General features: G+C 37.8%; 2 protein-coding genes and 1 long non-coding RNA gene across 3 annotated transcripts in view; 1 reads left to right on the top strand and 2 right to left on the bottom strand.

The window, feature by feature from the left end:
* Positions 1 to 3,673, bottom strand: part of LOC138043174 (diacylglycerol kinase zeta-like) — a 47,418-nt gene extending 43,745 nt beyond the window's left edge. The window contains exon 1 of the mRNA XM_068889317.1: positions 3,412 to 3,673. Coding sequence (XP_068745418.1) covers positions 3,412 to 3,521 — 110 coding nt within the window. The 5' untranslated portion in view covers positions 3,522 to 3,673. The remainder of the gene's footprint in view (positions 1 to 3,411) is intronic.
* A 2,429-nt stretch (positions 3,674 to 6,102) lies between these two features.
* On the top strand, positions 6,103 to 12,203 carry LOC138043208 (uncharacterized). Its single transcript, XR_011131203.1, has 3 exons — positions 6,103 to 6,223; positions 7,242 to 7,301; positions 12,067 to 12,203. It is a non-coding gene; the product is annotated as an uncharacterized lncRNA (long non-coding RNA).
* LOC138043201 (phenylalanine-4-hydroxylase-like) overlaps positions 7,462 to 12,852 on the bottom strand; it is a 28,502-nt gene continuing 23,111 nt past the window's right edge. Inside the window, exons 9-14 of the mRNA XM_068889353.1 lie at positions 12,113 to 12,248; positions 11,408 to 11,477; positions 10,696 to 10,752; positions 10,307 to 10,402; positions 9,190 to 9,323; positions 7,462 to 8,629 (exon numbers count right to left, since the gene is read on the bottom strand). Coding sequence (XP_068745454.1) covers positions 8,467 to 8,629; positions 9,190 to 9,323; positions 10,307 to 10,402; positions 10,696 to 10,752; positions 11,408 to 11,477; positions 12,113 to 12,248 — 656 coding nt within the window. The 3' untranslated portion in view covers positions 7,462 to 8,466. The remainder of the gene's footprint in view (positions 8,630 to 9,189; positions 9,324 to 10,306; positions 10,403 to 10,695; positions 10,753 to 11,407; positions 11,478 to 12,112; positions 12,249 to 12,852) is intronic.

Genomic DNA, 12,852 nt, shown 5'->3' with positions numbered 1-12,852 from the left:
CATCAACTAAAATCTGTGACCAGGCTATTCAATAATACATAGATCTAGCCAAGCCTAAAAGTGGAGCTACCAGGTTACTTATTCTTACAACAAAATTACTTGGCTTGAACCTGCAATCCAATCAAAACCCAGTACCTGGTCAGCGGTCAAATTAACAGAGTCGATACAGTGCAGCTCAGATATAAGCGGTCTATGCATTTGCATATTATATGCGCGTATTTTGCGTTTATGCGTATGTCAAGACTCGCACCTGTGTGCATATATACATGTGTATATGTGTCTTTGTTATGCATTCACATAAGTTTCTTTATATGAAGTATTATTATCAAACAAAGGACATTTCCGGGAATGAAAAAGGCTTCAAAGCAAAATTTGCATATTGTTAAAACATCATGCCCATCAATGAAAGCTGCCATATTTTGAGTTTTCGATCACTTCGCAAATTCACCGACAAACTACCGTTTACTAGCACTTGTTTGATCTTAAGCTACCAAAAAAATGGGAAGAAAATTAAAACAGTCACTTGAACTCCCTATTTTAACACGCTAACTTTATGCTTTTACAAGGAAATATCTGTGTTTTGGCACGCGTTGGCAAGTCGTTTGCGAAATGTTTATTGTCTGAAGCACAGATCATTCATTCAAATGGTTAAATACTCACGTTTCTTTAGCCAAAGAATTGATAATCAAAGTTTCTATGGTGTGTCGCTCACGTTTAAATGTGTTTGCTTCAAGAAAAAGTTATGTGTTTCAGCATGCGTCAGCACTACAAGTATTAAGAAAAGAGTTTTCTATAGCTGAAATGTTTAAAAGTATTCAGTTATCTTTTGGAAGATTCCCTAGAGTCAATCGGTTACAAGTACATACATGAAGTAGAGCATTCAAGCACACCTAAATATAATCTTGACATTTTCTTATCCACCATTTTGCGAGGTCAGCTGAGGTCATTACACTGTAGCTTTTGTTGGGTTCACTGCAAGTTTCCTTCCGTCAAGGGAAGAACATTTTCATTGTTCTTTTTCTCTATTGACCACTTGAAATAACGCCCAAAATAAAACTTTTAACAATTAAAAAGGGTATAGCTTTAAGGTTTTTTTTAAATTTAGTTGAGGTTGCCCAGCACAAGTTTGCTCTTTGGAGGAAAACTCACCCATAATGTTACTTTATTATAGAAAGTGACCTCTGCATACTATTAAAATATTACATGTATCTTTCACTTTGGATATCTTGTATTCTTATTGATGTCACTCAATTTTGTAGGGAGAAGCAAAATCTCTACTTGAGTATCCAAACTTTCAGAATTTATTTGAATTAAATAATAATAATAATAATAATAATAATAATAATAATAATAATAATAATAAATTATATTTGCACTTGTTGGATTTCCTATTGGTTATGTAGTTCTAATACTCTTTAGTATAATTTTCAGCGGTGAATATACATTGTAAGAATTTAGTGTCATATTCACCGCCCTACCCGGTGAATATAACATTTCTGCTAAGCTAATTAAGCACTTTTTGAGCATTTTTATCGTGTTTTAGCACATTGTTTTGCACTTTCTTGATATTCACTGCTGAAAATTATACTAAAACGATTATTCGCCTGAGGCTCAGCGAATATTGGGGAATATTTTCGACTACGTCTCAGTAGATATTTACCAATATTCACTTCACCTTCAGCGAATAATTGTTAAATATGAGCTCATAAAATAATTAATAAATATTAATGGTGCTTGGAGAAAATGTATGTTAAGGTCAGCAACCCTACCTGCAGCTTAAGTATGTGGAACTAATTCCATGAAAATACAATGTGAAGACCATGAATAGACTCCATATAAAATAAAACATGTAACTAGGAAGTGTTAGCCTGAATAGCGCTTCGGTTAGCTCTGGGGTTAGCATTCAATAATACAAATGCAGTAAAGGTAACATTATGTATACCTTTAAAATTCTGGCATCTTTCTTTGAGCCTCAGTGGCTCAGTGGTCACGAGCAGCACTTGCTGCTTGAGGTCTTGTAAAGTAGTGTGTTTAACATACAAATTTGTTAATTTCACAGAAAGTCTCAATGCTGGGAATTTAGTCTATTTAAGACCTGCCCGGCTGCCGGGGATGTAGCCACAGTGACATACACGTAACTAGCCACAGAACAGGCAGTTGTGGGTGATAGTCACACATGGCTTGCTCTACTTCCTTGTACTAAAAACCAATCATTACAAATTAAATACTCCTGATTAATTCATGAGCCTTGAATGTCATGCAAGAAATACCGATCAGCAAAATTATGTTCCCCTCCCCCCCCCAAAAAAAAACACAGTTTCTTATTTTTAGTGTAAAGAAGGTCACATGTTTATGATTAAATAGAGCTTTTTATGTAATGGTACTCTTGGACTCTACTTTTACCGAGAGTCGCTGAATCATAAAAGCAAAATCATGACTAAGTGAAATTACAAATCATTATTTTGAAAAATGGCAGTTTTAAAATACCCAGGTTGTAATCAACAGGCTATGACGCAAAATCTATTTAAGTTTCAAATTTTTAAAAGATTTCACAGTGGATGGTTTTCAGCTGAAAAGCGTAGAGCCAATCGTATTTCTGGTTTTGTTGGCTAAACCGAAATTAAACATATTTTTTCCTCCTTTGTTTTTCGTTGCTAAAAACACGGCTCATATCATTATGCAGAAATGCAAAATAAAATAACTCTCGGGGGTATAAAACCCTTCAAAATTAAACAACCCACTAGCTTTGCGCCAAAAAAAATAGTTTAAGCGATTTAAACGACAAAAGCTGTCCGAAACAAGAAATTATTTATTTGTTTATTTTTCTCAACTTATGTCAATATAGTGGTGAGAGGAGAAAAAATATGTATGATTTGCCGAACGGGTAAATTTTTCATTGGTATCGGCCAGATTTGACAATTCGTAAAATATGTAATTATTTCGCTTCTTGTCTCGAAATATCTTGCTTAATCTAGTTACCAACTGGCGACTAAATATTTAATACTTAAATTCTCCTTTTTTAATTACTGAGTGAATTCGTACATTCAAGCACAATTGAGTGACGCGTTAGATTTACTTCAACAGAATTTTATGCTTTCGGTTAGTGTTAGAATTAAAATGAGAAATGTACTTTGCTCTAACGTCTCTTGCGCATTTTCAGTTATTTTTTTCTAAATAGGTTGAATGAGATTCGCAGAGTCAAATGGAAAAAAAATAGCGTCAAACTGCAAGCTTATGCTAGAATACAAGATGTATATAAACTTACACATGTGGGCATAAGGTAGGAGTAAGCTTACGACAAATGCACAGCGTGGACGCTCATATGATCAGAATAAATGATTTCCTGCAGCATTTTAATTTGACAAACGTACTTTCCAGGACAGTTAACGACATTACAGAGCTAAAACTTACCTATATGATCGAGATTTCGCCGCCCGACGATGAAGCTTGTTTCCTTCGCTGGAATTTTTTGCTCGTCCGCTGTTGGTGGCTTCACGATTGTGCTCTCCAGCCGTGGCCATTTTGGAAGAGCCGGTCTAGAAGACAAGTGGAGATCAGCGCGGTAATCTCATGGTTCTTTCGCTACTCGAAGCGAAACTACAGAAAAGCTTCACGAAAAAAAACACGAATACTGCAAGAAAATCATGTTGACAAACTCGACCAACAGTATCAAGTGTGCTTGCAAGGCACTGTGGGTAATGTGTGGGCGTATTTTCTTTTAAATTTTTTTGGTGACTCTGAAAATCCTGAGAAAATATCAAGACATTCAGGTTTTATAAAACGTTGGGAAATTTCCTACAAAAGTTTTCACTTGAAGCCTTATTAGGTAAAAATGGTCCTAACGAAAGAACAACTAAATCCGTCTCTCAATGTGCATTGACGAATTTCTACGTAAAGAGTGAGACTGTAACGAAAACTGAAGAGAATATTAAAGTCATCAAAACAAACGAAATTTTCCATGCTCACACACCGAGACAAGCGCAGATAATTTAGTGCCCCAGTTTTCCAGGTTGCACGTATATTTCCATTGTAAATATAGACTATTCGACGGCCAAATTATCGCAAATTTCGAACAACAACACAATCTGTTTGTAGTACATTAAAAATGCTATATAACCTAAGAAAGCTACTCACAATACACAAACCGATCAAGGTGTGTAATTCCTAAGTACAAAAAGCCTTGGGTTGTTACATGCGAAATAAATGATAAAAGTAAATTAACAAGAAAACTTGAATAAAAAAGGAAAGAAAACTAAGGGGAAAAGAGAAATGTCATTCGAATCGAATTTGGGCTTGTTTTTGAAATAATGCCGTTAGCCTAGACAGGGGTTAACTTTTGGAACAACAAAACGCAGCTTTAAAAACAAGGAAGAGTTTACAAAAATCATTACGTCAACAGTCTAAAACTGTCGCAGCTTTTACCGTACTTAGATGGGCTGTGTCACGGTATTTAATTAGCCAAACTCGCAACCAAATCAAGCAAGACGTAAAAACACTGAAGGAAGATTTGAATAAAACAGCAAATCACAAAAAGTAGGCACGGATGGGCCAAATTGAAAAATATTAAAAATGAGTTCAATTAGGGTTTTTGAAAACTGTGCAGCCTAACAATCTATCTGCTGTTTGCAGCTTTAATAAATTATGTATTCTCGACATAATTTTTTGTCCGGAAGGTTTGAGTTGTGTTGTTTAAAAGTAATTTCTGGGTTGACGTTAAGGCTGGTTTTCACCAGTGACGAAGTTCGGAGTCCGACGGAGTCGTAATCAGAAGCACAGAGCGATACGATCTAGTGAAAATCAAACTGTCGGAATCGGAAGCAGAATATGACTCCGTCGCTTACGATCCAGTTAAAAATAAGTGAAAAATGCAGAAGCGGAAGAATAAACCAATCACAATGCTCGATTCCAAGCATTGTGATTGGTTGGTTCTTCCGCTTCTGCTTCCGACTCCGACAATTTAGGGTGCGTTTGATTGACCGTATTCCGGAATATTTTCCGGAATAGGAATACTTGAAATAATTATATAAGTTAGAAATCCTTCTTTTTTTACGGAGATTCACATTAAAGTTGTCAAACATCTGCTAAAATACTATTTCAAACATATTTTTATTATCTTTGCTGCTTCCAAGTCAAGGGTTTCAATAACTTCTGAAATAGCTGTCCATGATAGCCCATTGAAGGTGGCAGTTTGACAAGTTTATGATAGCATTTTTAGTGAAAATCAAGGCAAACTAGCCGACGGTGTGAGGCAAAGCAGGCGGCGGTATACCGCCGGTAACCGGCTTCTTTTGAAACCCCTGCAAGTGCGCCAAATATACCGTTTTAATCATCACTCCGCGTATTCCTATCCCTCATTAGCGACTTAGGTGCGTTCGATTGATTAGGAATACATGGAATATAAGTTAGAAATCCTTTGTTTTTACGGAGATTCACATTAAAGTTGTCAAACATCTGCTAAACTGCTATTTTAAACAGATTTTTATTATCCTTGCTGCTTTGAAACGCGCCAAACATACCGTTTTAATCATCACTCCACATATTCTTATTCCGGAATAGGGTCAATCGAACGCGCCCTTAGCGATAAGCGGAGACTGCAGAAAATGGGAGCGTTCTGATTCTTTCGAATCCGATTCCGTCGAGCTTATGACTCCGATTACGACTCCGACTCCGACGCTGGTGAAAACCAGTTTTAAAGTTGCATTAGAGAGTAGGGGAGAGTAATTGGTAAAACTTCCCAAAATCAACTGCACTAGCTGCTTTAATTAAAGTCAAGAGGGAGTTTGTGGACCTGCAACGCATGAGTTTAAGCACGGTCTAGTATTTATGCAAATTAGTTTTTTAATCGTAATAAGGCCAGCTGAGTTAAATTTCTGTTGTGTTTTCCACCACAAAACACTCAGGTTTAACCTGCAACAGAGCCTAACGGTTATTGTCTGAAGGAACAGGAGTATCTCGGAAATTAAGGAAATTTAAAGAAAGATGTCGTTTGTCGCGGTTTCATTTTACGAGCTGTCGCTACTTTTTGGGTCAAGGTCATCCTTGTCGGAATTTACCTGGCAGAGCCTCATAAAATGAAATTTCCTTCAGACAGCAGACAAGTTTCTTTAATTTTCAGCTAAATGCAAATTTCAGTCGCTATGTCTCACTCTAAATTGCAGAACGTGACGACAAAAAAAGCAAAGTTTACAAGTGGAATGATTCCAAAGAAACATCAACGAAACAGGTAATACATCTGCATGCACGGTTAGACCGCGTTGTCAAGCTTATAAATAATGCTGAAGGATTCCCGGTAAAAAAGAAAGGGACAAGGCAATAAAGCGTTAGCTTTTCAACTATGCCGAGTGTTCGACGAATCGAATTCTGCCTTATTTCAACTATACTTATTTCGACCATATTTCATGTAATCCTTATTAAAATTCCAACCTACCCCAAGGCAAACTACTGGAAACATGCGTAGATAACAGATTCGTGCGCTTCTGTTTACTTACATCCAAGGACTTATCGAATCCTGGAAATGCAACCCAGTTCAGAAAGTTCAAGTTACCACTTCATATCATTTTGCTCGAAAGCGGCTCTTTTAAATTCTGCATTAGTTGTAATTTGTTTTCTTATGCACGCCTACGCGAGGCAGTAATAGCTAGTAATAGGACCGGCGTTTCCAGTTACAAGGGAATTGGTTCTACGTCCAAAACGTCAGAACACGAGCCGAACTGTTACCGCCTACACGAAAATACAGGCTACACTTGCACTACGGGGTAGTGTAATTAACAACTGCAACTTTTCTTCCTAGCTGATGTTATTGCTTTTACCGCATCAATGTGACTTCAAGTTTGATACTTTGAGCTTTATTACATCGAATACGGAAGAGGTTTTTTTATTCAGAATTCGATGCGTCGAACACATGTGAAACGCATAAGATTTATCACCAATACCGCAACTCTAATGAGGTGATCTAGACGGAATGAAACTTTTTTACAACTGCCACTCATAACTGTGAAATGATAAGAGCTGTTCATATTCGAAAAGGGTCCAGCAGCTTATCAGATCACTGCTTAACCATACAAGAGTTATTCTTGGCGCTCATTCGGAAATGTAAATTTCGATCTAACTGAAAGCGCTTTTCAACCACTATTGCTGATATTTCTGTGTATCGCTGTGTTTGGCCTAGACTAAGGGACATCTTCTTATATGTATTCATTATTAAATGCCCAGACCTGATTTTTGCCAATATTTTCTTTCAGTCAAGACCACTTGTTATAATGATGATCTTTCCTCACCCACGCATACGTAAAACAAGTACGGTGAGTATTTGTTCATTGTTTTGTATGACGAAATTTTAGGGCCATGCGTAGTTTTGACGACCTGAGCCAAAGAACAAAAAGCAAGGAAACAAAACAATAAACCAAGGAAAATTGCAAAATATAACATAGCTTTACTGCATGAAACACACAAACAAAGGACTCCGTTCTTTAACAATTTTAATTATTTCCACTTCAAAACGACCAAAGCGCTTCTCTTTTTCTTAATACTACAAATCTAAAGTATAGTGTAATTACCTGTATTAACGACACCTTTCTTGCCCTAAATGGAACTGGCATCAATTAAAGGTTAGGAAAAAATTCTTGACTCTAAGTTAAAATGCATCTCACGTCAGCCAGGGGGCCCTTACTATAAACGACATATTAACAACGACGTCAGCGAACGTCAATAAAACAAAACAAATGAAAAAAACAAAAAGCAATGACTTTGCAAGGGGGTGACATTCACTTTTTCCTTGGCGATGAAACTTCATGAAGACTGATTTCTGACGTAGACATAAGTTAAAGATGAAAACAAAGAAAGATTCTGACGAGTGAAAGACTCGAGTATGTACATTTTGCTTTACGCTATTTTTATCCTCCTGTTAAAACTAACAAAACAAGTTATAAAGATTCCCAAACTTTTAAAGTATTTTTACGGATTGCGAAGTAATAAACAAAATAACAGAAACGCTAACCGTTCTGGGTCTAAATTCTCCAGATCTATGGCAAAATCCCAAATTGTTGTTACTTTCTGACCTGAATGTCTAACCTATCAATTCTGTATATGATACCCAGGGTTATCTTTCGCGTGTACTTAGTTCCGTAAGGTTTGGAAATAGAATTTTGTAAAACGAGACGAAATACCGTTGGAGGTTATTGCTTTCCAATTCTCTTTAGCTCGGGGAGTTCGCTGAAGTTGATTACTTCGAAAAAAAAAACCCACGAAAAAGTTTGAAAACGTAAGTTGGATTTTCCATCACGTTTCGCTGACGTCTACCATTAGGCATAACAGGAGTGTCAACTCATCAATGACGTCGATGTATTCGAAAAATACCACACGCTGCGTAGCACAATTTGTCTTTTCTACAAGATAGAGACACATAAATACCAACTCGTAAACATTTAACTTGTGTTGGACAACGTTGAAATTCATTTGACTTTTGCTTTAAGTTTCGTATTTGTTAAGAGCATCCTTGAGAATAGAAACATCCGCTCTGATGTCACTGGCTAATTTCATAATCTGGTCTTTGGAATCCAGGACTTCAACGGACTGTGTGTAAGGGTTGTAACGCACCGAGAAAGGTCTCGGAATATTGGCAGCAAATTCCCTGTAAAGCAAATGAATAAAATACCGATGAAAGAGGATCATCAAAAACACTCGGGCACAAAGTAGACAAGGTATTGTTTTCGTCGCGAAAAGAACATGTTAGACTTCTACTGAATTAGAACCTCCAAGCATGCATAGTAATCCTTTGCGGCTCTATTAAAAGTCGCCTGTCCCTCAGGCTCAATTGAAAACTCCACAAGCATAACATCTAGTATTCCGAAAATCTTTGACAAACTACCTATTACTTATACGCATTACGGACCTACTACTATCGGGCATGAGTTTTAAGACCTTTTTCGGAAAGCATGTGCTTGCTACCATGGCAATGGTTAACCATGTTCGACTTCGTTCTCTGGTTTAAAATTCTGACAGAAATACTATATTCGACTTACTTTCAAAGCTAAGTTAGTCCAATAACGTTCTACGAAATCAACATCAACCGTGAAGAAACGGAAGGAATATTGTACTATTTCAGATTTTCCTTTTCGCTTTTTATCGTATTGGCATTGGCAACAAAGTCAAACAATTAGAAACAATTTTTTTTTCACGATAGTTATTTACCTGACTTTTTCCTTTGCACTTTGAAAACTGTCAGCCACAAAATATACTGGTTGGTACTTGGTGATGGGATAGGTCTGCGCTGAAGTCTTTTCTGGTTCAAAGGGTCTTTTTTGTGGTTCATCAGTCAAGCAGTACTGCCAAAAGAAGAAAAATGAATTTACATTCTTTGAAGGCAACAGCATTCGGCTCTCGCACTGCGTACTGATAGGTGACGTTCTTTTGTGGAAAGGCGTTTTTACCGACCAAGTTATTTCTAAATTGATTTTCCCGTGAAACCAGACCTTTCCGGCTAATCACAAGTCACGTTTTGAATGAGAAACTATTCCCCATGGGAATGGGAATAGTCAATCGTGCGAGCCTCTTTTTATTTAAGAACTCGTCTAAAAATAACTTGATATGTCAAAATGCCGTTACATAGACCTAAGTTGTGGGTATTCTTGTCCGAACGACAGAAACACGCCGCTAGGTAAGGATAGTTTTTGGCTGGAAAACAACAACACACACACGAAACTGGAAACTGCACGAGAAAAGCTAAGTGAGGAAGACGATTAAACTCCAACTTCTTTGTTTTTGGCGGGAATTTGTTATATAATGAGATGCCGTTTTGAAACAATTATGCACACTAAGATTTACCAAGCTCCTGGATTTACTCCATATTTTACTTTTCCATTAAAACATAGTTTCAAACAAAGAACAGCAAAGTGATTTTTTAACGAGCGAAAAGCATTTGTTCCACCCAAGCAGCACATCGATATCAGCTATCCTCGTTTCCCGGGCCTCTATTCTTCTCTCTTCGGAGGAAAGGTGGTAACGAGTTTAGATGATAGTGAATTTGAACCATGTCCATAAATAAGCTTGTTGTCAAAAAATTCACCCACTTACAAAAAATTGCACGTCCGTTTTGTGAAAACAAAGTTGTGTGTAAATACCATCCATCACCAAATTGGAAATATTGTCAGTTCCCTACGGTCCCTCTCATATTTTTCAAATTTACGCGAAGTTCTTTATCTGGACGTGGAAAACACTGGCAAAGACAACCCATCAATCCGCAAATAGAATGGAATGGATAAAAAAATCTTTCTTCTTTTTGACTAATATACATGAATTGTTACCCTACTTGAAGTTCACCAAACGATGACAGAAGGCCTGCTCCGTACGCCTTGATATCTCCGCCTTCTTTACAAAGACCAAATTCTACAGTGAACCAATACAACTAAGAGAGAAAAAACACCAACAATGAAACTGTATTTTTGTGAGGGGGGTAAACTCAGAAAAATTCCGGAACATTTTTACAGGACACTAACCCGTCCATCACTTTCTCGACTGCACGAATTTACGTGTTCGTAAAACTTGGGGGTCATCACTGCACTAATTAAATACAATTTCCAATTCACACTCGTCCTTAAACTTAAAGGGGCCTGCGAACTCCTCTTTGTCAAGTTATTCATTCAGGGATAATTAATTTAAGTTTACTATGCGAGGATAAGAATTGCAATTACAGCTCACCGTTGCTAATTTGTCAATCCACTCATCGGGTGCTCCTAACGACGCCAGGCCGATTTCCTGTACAACAAATGCGGCAAATCAAGTCAGTGAGGGTAGTAAGAGCAAGGAGACAGGCGAGATGATGTTCTCTGAGAATTTCATTGCTACTACGGCTGCAGTACAAATCACACTATTTATATTTTATTCAAAGGGGCTTTCATTCGCGTGTTAAAGGAAATCTCCTAATTGATTTTGTTCTTGAGGCGTAACGCTTGATGATTGGATTAGCAATCACGCGCCACCGTTCTCAGTCATTTACAGACGAAAGAAAACCAATTATATTTTTATTCGGCAAATGCCGGAAATTTCTTTCCCAGAGACTGCGATCTCTTTGGTCAACACCGCTGGATAAGAAGAGCAAAGCCTACTCTTCCCTACACTTAGTACCGCTTTCTGTCTCTGGCTTCCATTTTATGATTGAGTTGCTTCATTTTCTGCGATTGACCCAAGTGGTAATTGCCGCAAAGGACTTATATGGGTGTGCAGACATCAGGCCAAGGGCTAGGGAGCTGGACGCGCCTTTAGTTAAATCTTTGGAATTATGCTGCGCTCTCAAATCAGCATCCACCCAATTTCCCCCCCCAAACATAAACTATTCTTTCTTTGTTATTCTTATTATTATTCCTTCATTGGTTATTTCACGCTCTTGTGTGAAATGTGGAAAACAACTTACTTGGGAAAATTGAGCAAAGTCTGGGTCGGCAAAAAGTGGCACATGACCAATTAATTCATGAACAATATCCCTAAAGATTGAAAAGAAACATTACATGTACGGAGACAACAAACCTTTCTCCTCTCCGTTACAACGTAATCTTTAAAGCAAAGCAGGTTCGTCCCATCTCACATTCTGCGTTGAAACATTCCCTTATACCCTCTTAGGTGTACTCGAGAGCCCCGAAAGAAAATTTTGTAACAGTGTGATTTTTACTGGAAGAGTGGGATGCGAAACTAGTTTCTAGGCGACGGACAATAGGACGAGTAGAAAATCAAAGTCCTATAGGCAGGATTCGAATCTACGATCTTCGTAACAGCGGCTGGAGGCCCGCAGAGAACCCACAGACCAGCGGGACACATTTTTTAGGAACTAGAAAAAAAACCTGGTTTATCAACTTGTTTCCCATGCTTCCCACGGGCGCATTACACCTTAAACATCGACAGTTGCATTTGAAAAAAAAAAAAAGACAGGGACAATTATGTATTCGAGCTGCCTCCGTCCCAATTACAAGGGAGAGAGCGCGCACAGTTTCCAAGTTCAACATCAGTATTTCTTCTCGTGCGGGATCGACTTTTCGATTCTGATTTCTTGAATTAACGAGTCTTTTCCCCAAGTAGGTGCATTTTGACTGCTCGTTAAGAACCATGCCTGACAGATACTCACGGCTCAGGAGTGTACATAGGAGTGCTACCATGGCGGATGTACTGAGTAGCATGAAACACGCGGAACGCAAGCCCAGCAAGGAAGTCACGAGATGATAACAAGCCAGCTACTGGGCGCAAGGAGAATCCAGAACACTCTGAAGAAAAATAGGAAATATCAGACTGTATAATAGAAGTTCATATAATTAAAAAAAAGGAAAAACAGGACAGCGAAACTACTTGCAGCGAAAGTGCTGTATATACCACTAAACGCCGAACAACGGATCAGAGGACAAAACACCACGCAAGTCTTGTCGATCTCATATTTCATTGGATCGATATATAGAATACAGCTGTGTTCCGTTTAGTGCCAGGCTACATTGTTTGTATTGTACATTCATTTCTGTTCATAGTTTACGAACCAAATCCCGAAAGCCGATGAGTTCATTTTAGGGTTGGGGTCAGGGGCACCCAACGTCAATTTTCGGAAAATATCTGTTCGGAAGACGATTTGAGGTCTAGAATTTTCGGATGATTTGTTCTAAAACTTCTTGCTTGCTTGCCTATCCTAGGATTTTCGAACATCTAAAAAATGGTATAATTGCCCATTTTAAACGGATTTTTACCCTAAAAAGGTCACCTAGAATTTTCGGTAGCCTTTTTTCTGGCTGAAATTTTGGAAAAGGTAAGTTTTGATCCCAATAATTTTCGGATCACTAGACTTTCAGCTAGGAAATCCGAACAGATGAAAAATTTTTAGGG

The sequence above is a fragment of the Montipora capricornis genome, chromosome 3 (genome assembly GCF_036669925.1).
Source record: "Montipora capricornis isolate CH-2021 chromosome 3, ASM3666992v2, whole genome shotgun sequence".
NCBI classification, from domain to species: domain Eukaryota; kingdom Metazoa; phylum Cnidaria; class Anthozoa; order Scleractinia; family Acroporidae; genus Montipora; species Montipora capricornis.
This window is presented reverse-complemented; position numbering and strand designations above follow the sequence as displayed.